At 38.5% G+C, this 12134-nt stretch overlaps 1 protein-coding gene across 2 annotated transcripts in view; it reads left to right on the top strand.

The window, feature by feature from the left end:
* Positions 1 to 12134, top strand: part of Alcam (activated leukocyte cell adhesion molecule) — a 201001-nt gene that overhangs the window by 157106 nt on the left and 31761 nt on the right. For both annotated transcript variants that reach the window (XM_029470472.1, XM_021185108.2), the window contains exons 5-8: positions 788 to 875; positions 1334 to 1516; positions 5547 to 5674; positions 7506 to 7638. In XM_029470472.1, coding sequence (XP_029326332.1) covers positions 788 to 875; positions 1334 to 1516; positions 5547 to 5674; positions 7506 to 7638 — 532 coding nt within the window. The remainder of the gene's footprint in view (positions 1 to 787; positions 876 to 1333; positions 1517 to 5546; positions 5675 to 7505; positions 7639 to 12134) is intronic.

The raw sequence follows: 12134 nt of genomic DNA, 5'->3' as shown, positions 1-12134 counted from the left end.
GCCCTGGGAGATGAACATGGAGACATAAAAAGTTCTCAGATTAATCAAGATTTGTGTAACATTTAAACTTTATTCTGTTAAAGTGGATCACGGTAAGTTTGAAGTACACAGTGAGAGAAAGCAGATACAATCACATTATCACAGGTGTGAGAAGAAGTAGGGATAATAGGCAGGCAGAGATGGAGTTCCACAGGTGAGCACATCAATTGGGTAATAATTTCATCTTCATTAACTAAAATACCTCAATATTCCTTTGTGTTTGTGTAGGGGCATAAGATCAAATATTTTGAATACCATTTATTTTTATTACCCAGTATTTGATAAATGTTAAATAATGTAGTTAAAAACTCACTTGAAGACTGAACTGAGGATTATCGAATGTGGCAAGTATTTATACTGTGAAATGAAAATGGAATTGGAGAGGTGCCACATTTTAACACTAAATGATTCTTGCATTTGAAGATCTATGAACCACAGCAATAATCAATATTAATATAGTTATAATGTCATTTAGTTAATATTAAAAATGGATAGCATCAAAATGAATTTGGTAATGCCTTTAAGGGGATGTGATTTTATGCATAGTGGAAAGTTTTATTGTATATTTCAAAATGGGTAAGACTGTAATATCTAAGCATTTATTTTTATGTAAGATTCATAGTGTGATTCTTAGAGTTGGGAAATAAATGGTTGAAGACACTCCATTTGCTAAAGTTTTGTGGGTTCCATGTTGAAATAAGGATTTGAAACTATTTGAAGTGAGGAAATTTTCCTTTACATTTTTCAGTTAGGTGACTGCATTTCAAGAGACAGTTACCCAGATGGCAACATCACGTGGTACAGGAACGGCAAAGTGCTGCAACCTGTGGAAGGAGGTAAGTCTGAGGCAGGCAGTGACTTCCTGTAGCATCTATGATATTATATAGGCTAGTCATCCTATCATTTGTCCAGAATCAAACCAGCTGCCCCCTTCTCTATTTAAAAGTCTGTGTTTCAGTTAAATTAAGGGCCCTTTAACTTATTGGACAATTTTTTGACACCATTTTATTCCTTGTGTAGAAGAGTCAAAAGCAGAATAGAATATTTCTATATATGGCATGTTCTGGAAGTTAATTCAATTGAGTGGGCGATGGGATTCCAGGATTCTATTTCTGCCTATGTCTCTGATTCTCCATCTTGAATGACATCTTACCTCACTGAGTTTCAACTTTCTCTCCTGCTAAATTCAATTAATTAGAAGGACAAACTCATATCTCAAGGGTGTTGATATTCAATTATGGATTGTGATTTTCCAGTGAAAGATATTATCATTGATGTTCTTTACTTTCTTTAGAGGTGGCCATACTTTTTAAAAAGGAGATTGATCCAGGAACTCAGCTGTCTACCGTGACTTCCTCCTTGGAGTACAAGACAACCAGGTCTGACATACAAATGCCATTCACCTGTTCTGTGACATATTATGGACCCTCCGGCCAGAAAACAATTTATTCCGAACAAGAAATCTTTGATATTTACTGTAAGTACCCAAATGATAATTGTATAGATTTAATGTGTTAGAAATAATATTCAAATACTTTAAACCTCCACAAGCCTGATTCAGTTTCTCTTAATATTCTGCTGCCCGTCCTTATCACAAAACTCTGATACACAAATAATCTTTTCTTCCTTGGAAAACCTATAGAAAAAACTGCTCACCACTTAAGAATAGACTCTGTTTCCTGCTATCTCATTTACCAATATGTGTTTGGTTCTCTATGCTGTGCTATCTTTCTTATAGATTTGACCTGTAACTTAAACAATTCCTTCTGACACTCTCCACCCATAGCTTATTGCCATGTGTTTTATAGGAATTCCTAATGCCTCCTGACCATTTCCTAAAACAAAATTTTAAAAAGGTGAACATTGTCTTATGCCTGGCTAACTTCCTAAGTTTAGCATTACCAAGGCGAATAAGACTTGTGAAGTCAGCTTCAGAAGGAACTGGTATGCATGTGATTGGCAGGAAGACAGATGGATTGGTGGATGAATCCTTGGATCCATGAGATTGACACAGCAATGCCACAGGCATGTGGGGAGAGTGTTTGGCAATTAGAAGACAACAAAAGCACTATTGAACCTCTTGATGATGGTACGACATTGCTCATTCAAAGAGGTTATTATTCCAGCTGAGAATCAAGACACTTACATCAGAAGGAATTTGTCAGTGTGGTGTTGCAAGTGATAAATGTCACGGGAACAGATGGGCTGTTCCTGAAAGGTCAGGTGCCCAAGGACAGTGATTCTGAGACTCTTGAAGACATTAGTGAAATATGAAGGATTTGCTAGAACACAGATTACTGGACTTTCCTCAAGTAGAACAATCCAGAGGAGGTAAAGAGATGCTGCATAGTGAATTTACTATTAAAAAAGTAACATAGTAATATTACTGATGATAAAAGGAGCCGATGTGGAAAACCACTGCTGTAGGGAGACTTCAGAGGAAAGATCTAAATGATAGAAGAGGACATTCAAGGAAGATGGATGGAAGAATTCAAGCTGAGAGAACCTTAGAGGGACACACTAGTCTTCCCCAGCCTCAATCTTTATGTTCATCTGATTTCTGGCCCTGGTACTGACTTCACCCCACCATCATTGCTCCCAGTGTTTTTGGCAACAATTGGCAAAATGGAATTCGCTACTGCTTACCTCTCTCTGCTCTCCCTAAACAAACTGCTCCTGAAGCTGCCACCGGAAGTCTCTCTCTACACCCATAGCTTCAGCATTCCTGCAGTGACTGACCTTCTTCACTGACACCTCAGAGTGCTTAGATTCATCTTCCTGTTCCTGCTTGATGTATTCTCAGAGTCTGTTTCAGTCACCACCATGCACTGCACCCACTTCATCACCACATCTTACACACTTCATCCCTATCTGTTGTTCACATTCCTCTGGGAGAATACAATTCCCATACCTTCCTGTGAGTTCTCTATGCCTTGCCCTTATCATGGAGTCAGCTCCTTCTTCGTCTTTAAAACACAGCTCTTTCAAACAAAGGAATTCATTCCTTTGGACGCTTCTTAGACTCACACATCTGTTTTACTTTTCCTGCAGTATGTAATATAACAGTATGAATTGTTACAATTGTTTTTCCCATAAATAGAGAGAAATCACTGGAGAGCACAGTATTTCAACTGTATGATCTTTGTACGTTACATTTGTAACATTGATCCTAAACTATCAAGTCTTTAACTGGGTAGAAGGATAAGTAGGGGAATAGGAAGAGGAAAAATATGAATAGAGCATATTGGTAGGCATTCATGTAAAGTGGGAAGATACAACAACCTCACTTGATGTACATTCTAGATAACCATGTATACTAAAGGAGTATCCATTTCAAATGCTTATGTGTAGGAAAAGTGTGAAGGATTCTGAATAGCATTATAATAGTCAAATAATTGTTTCAGAAAACTAATTTAGAGGAAATAGTTATAGAAGAATAAAAAGCAAAAGAAAGGCACAGGGTGAAGGAGCAAATGAAACTGATGGCAGTGTCTAGGGTATAATAGGTTAATCGAGTCATAGTGAAGGAAAATGCTAAGTGTGACTCAATGGGGAGAATCAAATATAAAACATACTAAAGGACAAACCACTGAGTCCTGGTGCTAGAGCAGGCTAGAAACCAGAAAGTCAGAGCAATGGAAAGAATGATGACTCATCATGAATAAAAGGAGTAAAATCCAAAGTCCAGAACAAAGGATCGAAAAGTGATCATCAGTTTTGTTAAGAGTGTGACTACCCAGAATGCTACCATAAAAATGCAAATATGTTACAAGAATTCTGTGACCACATCTTAGTTCCTCACCTCTCTAGTAAAGAACAGATTGAAAAGCAGTGCAGAGATGAAAAGTTGGAGTAGAAGAGGAAGTGAGGCATGTGGTTCTGGCTGTCCTAGTATCAGCCTTGATCAGAGATGTATAGGTGTCACAGTCTGAGAAAGGGCCACATTAAATCTTAAACCTAACACACAACAGAAAGTCTTAGGATGGATCCTACTACATCATACAATGAAAGCAGACAAACAAATAATGGGAAGGAAGAAAGAAAGAGAAGAAAGAAGTGTGGGGAGAAAACCCAGAAATGGCAGCTTTCTGGACTTGCCAAAAGCAAGCTTTACTCACTTCTTCGATTCCACTGGAGCCTGCTGGTTGGAGGGCTATCTAATAAACACATGTAAAAAAAAAAAAAAAAACCCTGATCAGTGTGGGACCCTCACTGATTAGTCTTAGAACTGACAATGCCTAGATAGCCACAAAAGGATTAGTGTCAAAGAGGCAGTCTACAACAATCCTTCTAAATTTTCCTCTGCCATTTAATTGTAGAAGGTAGAGAAATTATTTTTCTCTGCAATTTAATTGTTGGAGGTGCATAGATGACGGCAAGAAATGAAGGGAGCTTCTGAAGCCACAACTCATCAGCTTCACCTTCTTAGCTAATAATAGGTCTTCCTAGGTAGAGTGTTTTGTTCACAAATTTGAAAAGAGGTGGATAAGTCAATCATTATTCATTTTTGTCTTTCCTTCTAAATCAGACATTTTCCAAGTTCCCTCTTCATGGCAGTAGCCAGCAGTGTAAAGCATGGACGTTAGAAAGTCAAACATTTATAAAGTCATTGCTACCTTCTTTCACGTCCTGTTTACTTGATAATGTCCCACTGTGTGGAACGTTTAATTCATTTGGCACTTGACTGTTGAGTAGTAAAGTACATTTTAAAAATGCTCAATATCTCTATTTACTCTGCAAAAAAAAAAAATTAACTAGAGTGTAATGGAAGTTATATCCTGCTTTGTTTAAAAATGCAGGATAAAATTACAACATATTTGTGGTGCTGATGACTATATAGCAATTTCAGTCTCAATCTCTGTCCTTCTTTGTCTTTCTGCCTCACTGTCTCTTTGTCTCTCTGTCTCTGTCTTTCTGTCTTCCTCTCTCTCTCTCTCTCTCTCTCTCTCTCTCTCTCTCTCTCTCTCTCTGCATGTGTATGTGTTCATAGAGTTATTTTTATCAAATAGATTTATTCTTCGGCATGCCGAAAACACATCTGGTATTGTTTAGCTCATGTCTCTTCATTTTATTTTTATTACTGTATAGTAAGAGCACGATTCTATCCAGTAGCTTTAGGGGCTTGGCTACCTGATTTAGACTTTCGAAGCTATAAGATTCATATAACACCATTCAATTTCCTTATAATGAAGTCACACAGCGAGATTGTTCTACTGGTCTTTTACACATAAAATAATTACAGTCATTGCCACCTCAGTTAAAGACATTTTGCTAAGAAGAAATTGATTTTTATGTAACACAGTTCTTTGTAGTTTGCTCTAACCAAGATTAGTACTTGGTGTAGCAAGTGGCTATTAACTTCAATCCCTCCATAAAAAGATACATTTAAGTAATTACCATTACTAGCTTCTTGAGAAAATTGTGTATAATTTAGTCATTTACATTGTATGCACAGAGTAATTTGGTACTTGACAAAAATGGTTAACTTCTGCTCATGACTCTTGCAGATCCTACAGAGCAGGTGACAATACAAGTGCTGCCACCAAAAAATGCCATCAAAGAAGGGGACAACATCACCCTTCAGTGCTTGGGGAATGGCAACCCACCTCCTGAGGAGTTCATGTTTTACTTACCAGTAAGTGCTTAAGCATTAGTGGAACCTGACTACTATCATTTTGTCCTATTGTCTGGCTTCTAACTGACATTAACAATTGTGCGCACTTGGGAAGCTTAAGTGAGGAAGAAGAAAAAGTGCTATTCTTGGGAACAGCAAAAGAAAGAAAACACCACCTGGAGAAATGTCCATTGAAAGCTTCTGTGGCACCAGACCCCTGGGTTTTTTATTTTTATTTTTATTTTTCATCAGTGGTTAGAGAATTCAGAGACAAAGAGGAAAAAGAGGCAACCACAGGAAACCATAATTGCAGAAGCTCAGGGTATAATCATCCAAATAAGACATAAAATCTGCTGTGCAGAAGTTGATCACGGTACAAGTCAAAAGGGATGCTTGAAAAGGGACTGATGTGGATGAGAATCTGTCCACAGGGGTCTCTGAACATGCTAAGATGGTTTAAAGCCAAGACAGTTCTGCTGGATGAAATAATCATGTGGGCTCTTTATCACTGTACTTTTATCATCCTTGAAAGAAATGGTCCACGTGCAGGAGACTTTGGGAAATTCCTCTAAATATTTGCATTCCTAGTGATGGGAGGGTGGTCTAACTGGTAGAGCAGTGTTTTCACGGTCCTCTTGCTGAAAAACAAGATATAATGCTACTAAATAGTGCATTTCCTGCAATCGTGGGATTACTGGAGAATTACTCCTAGCATGACGCTAATATTTCACGGTATCACCCAAGGCATTACTCAGAAGACATGTATAAGAAACAACTTACAAACATAAATGTTGGCAGACAACATTGCTCCCCCTGTCGAATGTACATACTAACATTGTCTGATTTACAATGAAGATTTTTGAAATGGAGGTTTCACTTTGGCCATCCAGGATAACAGAGCCAAGCTTGTGTTCTGGCTTTAGAGATACCTTCTGCTGGTTTTCTTTGTTGTTCTGCATGTCTGTATTTGCCTTGCTTGCTTTCCTTTCCTTTCTTTAAATCACTTTCTTCCTTCCTGCTTTTCCTGCTTTGCCTTCTTCTCCACACTTCCTTCATTTCTGTCTAGTATTGCTATTTGGATATATAACTTAATTTCTCATCAGCTTGATTGTTTTTCTCTGTCCTCTCTTCTCTCCCTTCCTGTCCCCTTTTTCTCCTCTCCTGTCTTCTCCACCCCCTCTCTTGTTCTCTCTGTCTCTTTCTGTCTCCCTGTCTGTGACTCTCTCTGACTCTATCTCTATCTCTGTCTCTTCTTTGACCTGTCTCTGTCTTCCCCCTCCATCCCTCTCTTTACCTCATACTTGGGATGACACCAAGGACCTTGCACATGCTAGGCAGCTCTCTGCCATTAAACTACACTCCTGTTCCATGGTTCACTATATAGCCTCAATATACAGCTTAGGCTGACCTTAAACTCAATATGCCACCAAGCCGATCCTAAAACAAGCAGTCCTCCTGCTTTCAAATCCTGAGTGCTGCAAGTAAGGGGATGTATCCCAAGACTGAGTACATGTTTTCTTTTATGTCTCAAGTCTTTTAGTCAATGTAGAGAAGACGACAAAAAAAAATGATAATGGATATTTTAAATACCTGCTTTAAAAATCAAACTCTATACTCTCAGAAAACAGATTTCATTACTACAATATGAATTATCTCTTCAAAATTTAGTTCCAAACTATGAATTATTTCTCAAATATTTGCAGAACAGATTTTAATCATTCGTGTATATTTGAAAAGTATGGTTCCTTTTTTTTTAAATAGCTGAGAAAAATGGCATCTTTCCCCAAGAATTATAAACATTCTCATTGTAGCTACCAAGTGTAACCATCTGACACTTTTCCTCTGTCTAAAGGGACAGCCTGAAGGCATAAGAAGCTCAAATACTTACACACTGACAGATGTGAGACGCAATGCCACAGGGGACTACAAATGCTCACTCATTGACAAAAGGAACATGGCGGCTTCAACGACCATCACAGTTCACTGTAAGTCACCTCCTCCATGGCTTCAACAGCCATCATGGTTAGTGTAAGTCACCTCCTGGAGACCTGCTTTACCTCAATGTCCTCTAATAATATAACCTGGCTAACCTTTCTAAGCACTGCCCTATCTTTAATAAATAACTTTGTATGGTTTCACTCTATTAAAATCATTGGAAAAAGTTCTGAGCTTTCATGCAGGTAACCATTGAGGTACCGAATCCTTTAAGTGTGCAAGCAACAAACTTGTCATTGGTAAAAACCTTCTCTTCTAAATGTCTTCAGTCAACAGTAACACTAAGTAATTTTCATATGAACCTTAAATAACTCATTATATATTTAAATATATGTATACAGAATATATAAATATATATGTATAATATACATAATTTATTTTATGCAGTTCTGGAGATGGAGCCCAGGGCTTTGTACATGCTAAGCAGGCCTTCTGCCACTGAGCTGTACCCCCAAGCTCATTTTATATACTGTTGCTATTAACAGGATTTGCATTCTACCAAGAAGTTAGGTTCTATATCTCATTTGTGAATTACAGAATAATATTAGCAGCCATTTCAGGCAACACAGAGCTACTACAGATTCAGCACTGGAAGACGAAGTAGAGGTGACTAAAAGCCATTTATTAGCTGAGTTTACCCTTTGTAAAGGTATAATGAATTGAAGGAAAGAGAGGCTCTTCAAAATCACCTTGAGTGACAACTTTTGTTACAGTTTAATCTGCTTGGAGGACTCCCAGGACTCCAAAATTAATTTTACCCTCCAAGAATATGATGGGGGAGCAGGGATGATGCATAAGTACAGCCAGGTAGGGAGCTAGAGAGATGGCTTATTGATTAACAGAACTTGTTCTTGTAGATGATGCAGGTTCAATTCCCAGCACCCATATAGTGGTTCACAACTATCTATAACTCTAGTCCCAGAGGATCCAACACTCTTCGGACCTCAGAGGGCACCAAGCACACATTCCATACACATACTTGTAGGCAAAACTCTCATCTACACAAAACAATAAAATAAAGCCATCTACCAAAAGGAACAAGAACAGCCAGGAACCTTAAGTTCTCTATGTTGCAAATCATGAAAGCACATATTATTAACCTATCAGATGCTTTTTAAAAGTAATGATTTATTTTTTTATTGACATGACCTCCTGGGAAGAATGGAACTCATACGTTGTTTTAGGTAACTGTGAGTCTTATTTGGGGCTGTAGGCTGAATTAACCTTTTATGCAACAATGCAATCAGAAAGATTTCTCCTAGAAGTGATCAGTTGTAACACAGCAAAAGGTGAGGTGGTTGTGTTGTTTTCTTTCTTTTCTTTTCTTTTCTTTTCTTTTCTTTTCTTTTCTTTTCTTTTCTTTTCTTTTCTTTTCTTATAAATGGGATTAAGCAGTAGTGAAGCAAAGGCCTTGAAAGTCATCAGAGAGAATGACCTGCGTGGTTTAGTAAAGGATTCTCTGCAGCACAGGGGCTCTGATGAACTGGAACATCCACAAGCTCTAAGCATGGGAACTGGACTATCCATCTTGACCACATCCCCTGAAGACAAACACTGAGCAGTTGTCCAAAAATATCACTAGAGAGCAATACTGGGGACACGGAGCTTCCATACAATCAGAGTAAAATTTGATAAGACCAAAGAGAGGAAAGAAACAAGGTCAAAAAGCATTCAAGGAAACCGATTCAAGCACACAGTGCTATGTTGTCTATCTCAATGCTTGGGAAACATGTAGGCAAGAAAGCAAAATTTGGAAGGAGACACAGGAGGGCACAGTGGGCAATAATACAACCAGATGGTTGCTTTTGATTGATGTTCAACATGTACCCTGGGGAGCCCTGTGGAAACAGTGAAGTGTTGAAAACTGTTAACAGCCAAGCCCGTTTTCTGTCTCTTCTGCCCTCATGCTCATGGGTTTGAGTGTGTCTGCCATCAGGCGCTCATTAGGGGGAAAACAGTGATGTCTACATAGAACAATAGTGCTATTTTTCTCTTCTGGGGACCAGTTAGTCATGGGACCATTTATCTAACCCTGTTCTAAGAAGGAAAGCAAGGGAATACACCCAATAAATTCATATGTCTGTGAGTAGTCCTCTGATACCCTTGTCTATTGTATTTTGAGGTTAATTACCAATATCCCAGCTCCTTAGACATGTTTTATGTTTAAAAGATGTTAACTACGCGGGGGCTAAAGAGGGGAGAGCTATTCTGCGTATGGTGTGTAGAACATACAGGGATGGCTAGACCACACACTACAAGGAAGAAGACTTGGTGGCAACTACATCATACCTCAATGAGAAGATGTAACAGACAGAAAAATCAAACAAAATAATGGGGAAAGTACCTGAGTTCTGGTTCATTTTAAGTTCCAATGTATTCTGGTTTTGAAAGATTGACTATAACAATGAGTTCTAAAGCCTGCATGTCTCCTTAAGAGATAGTGAATTATAATATTCATCATCATTTTATTCTACGCTAAATACAAACATGAAAATTACATTTTGCCCACTTTCTTTGGCTCCTTGTTTTCCAAAAGCAGAATTTATTGCTGTCTCATAAAAAATTAAGTAAAGTGTAGGTAGAAAAGCCACATCAGTACACACACAGGGATGCAGATCAGAGCTCACAATGTGACCATATTCCTAGAGATTCTGAGTTACTGTTGAAACATCTATTATTCTTCTGCCACATCTTACAGACAGATTCTTCACCACAGCCTTCAAAGTCCATCTTTATCCTTTAAAATCTTGTGTCTTTCCACTGACAGGGTCTTGAATCCATGAATAAAGGCTTCCAAGTTTCCCTTTTTATAATTTTCATACAAATGTAGTTCACATACATGTTCTATCAAAACCTCTTTCTCTACAAGTTGGCACAGCTGCTAATATTAGTGTAAACCATAAAGTATAATTCCTTAATCACCCTTTTAATAACCATGACTCCTCTAACCCTTGATATGCCAGGTATTGGGGCTATATCGGAAAAATCAAGGCGTGGTTATTACTCCCATGACAGTTACTGCTTAACAGTGAAGACAACCACTGAGGAAAACACTGATGGGGTCGGAGATGCCTCAGTCAGTCCTTAGCCTGCTTCACAATTGTGAGAACTTAAATTCTAATCCCCAGTGACCAAGAAAAAAAAGCCTGCATAGGTAGAATTCTGTAACCACAGAGCTAGAGAGGGCAGAGAGGGAAAACGACACAGAGCCAGATATGCAAGGCTCACTGACCAACCAGTACAGCCAAAGTGATAAGTTTCTGCTACATAATTTTAGGAGGCTTGATACCCCAGAGTAGGGGGATGCTAGAGCAGTGAGTCGAGAGTGGGTAAGTGGGCAGAGGAGCTCCCTCACATCCATATATCACACATATATAAGATATATATTTTTTTTAATTTTTATTTTTTGTTCTCACACACCTTTAGTTCCCTGGATAGGATTTATATACAGTTTTGGGGTGATTCAGGGTTCTACAGCAGGTACCTCTCATTGGCTTTGACTGAGAGCTTGGAGGAAAACTTATTTGTGTGTAGGAAGGCTTGGTGCTACTCCTACATGACATGATTGAACACCTTCTGTCCCATGTACGTGAAAATAACCACCCATCAAGTTCCCAGGGTTCCAGACCTTTGCTCGACTGGAGAAGAGGCTGTCTGGGTGCAGCCCACTGCCCTACATCCGATGCCCTCTGCTGGTGTGTCTGAAGACAGCAGTAGTGTACTCATATAAATAAAATAAATAAATCTTTAAAAATATTTTAAAAAGAAATGCCTAAATGTGCAACAATGTCATTGATAGCATGACAATAATCAACAGCTTTTATATTCTACTTATCACATGCGCAACAGTATGAATAGCATGACTAATCAAACTTAATCAAACAGCCAAAGGTAGTGATTTTATTGATCTTAGGGGAAAATCTATCATCATCTATTTATTACACCATTATGATTTCTAACTGGGTACTAAGTTCTTTTTATTAGATTTTTTTTTAGCATGTCCTTAGCATTTATTTGACAATGACTTGTTATTTCACAAGCACTGTCAATGGTTGAACCAATCAAAATTTGTTCCATGGGTGAGAGAATACAGCCATAAACTAAGTGAGCAATTTACTTAGAAGAATTGGACCTACCAAAATCAGGAGAAAGCAAAGCATGTTGGGAAGGGGTATATACCTGAAGGCGATCAGGAGAGGCTAACGCTGGATCAGTATTTAACATGAGGGGCCAGAGTAGACCTTTCCCAGCAGGAATGACATTTTTTTCTCTCTCTTTTTTTTTTATTAGGTATTTTCCTCATTTACATTTCCAGTGCTATCCCAAAAGTCCCCCATACTCTCCCACCCACTCCCCTACCCACCCACTCCCACTTTTTGGCCCTGGAATTCCCCTGTACTGGGGCATATAAAGTTTGCATGTCCAATGGGCCTCTCTTTCCAGTGATGGCCGACTAGGCCATCTTTCGATACATATGCAGCTGGAG

This window comes from Mus caroli, chromosome 16 (genome assembly GCF_900094665.2).
Source record: "Mus caroli chromosome 16, CAROLI_EIJ_v1.1, whole genome shotgun sequence".
Classification (NCBI taxonomy): domain Eukaryota; kingdom Metazoa; phylum Chordata; class Mammalia; order Rodentia; family Muridae; genus Mus; species Mus caroli.
This window is presented reverse-complemented; position numbering and strand designations above follow the sequence as displayed.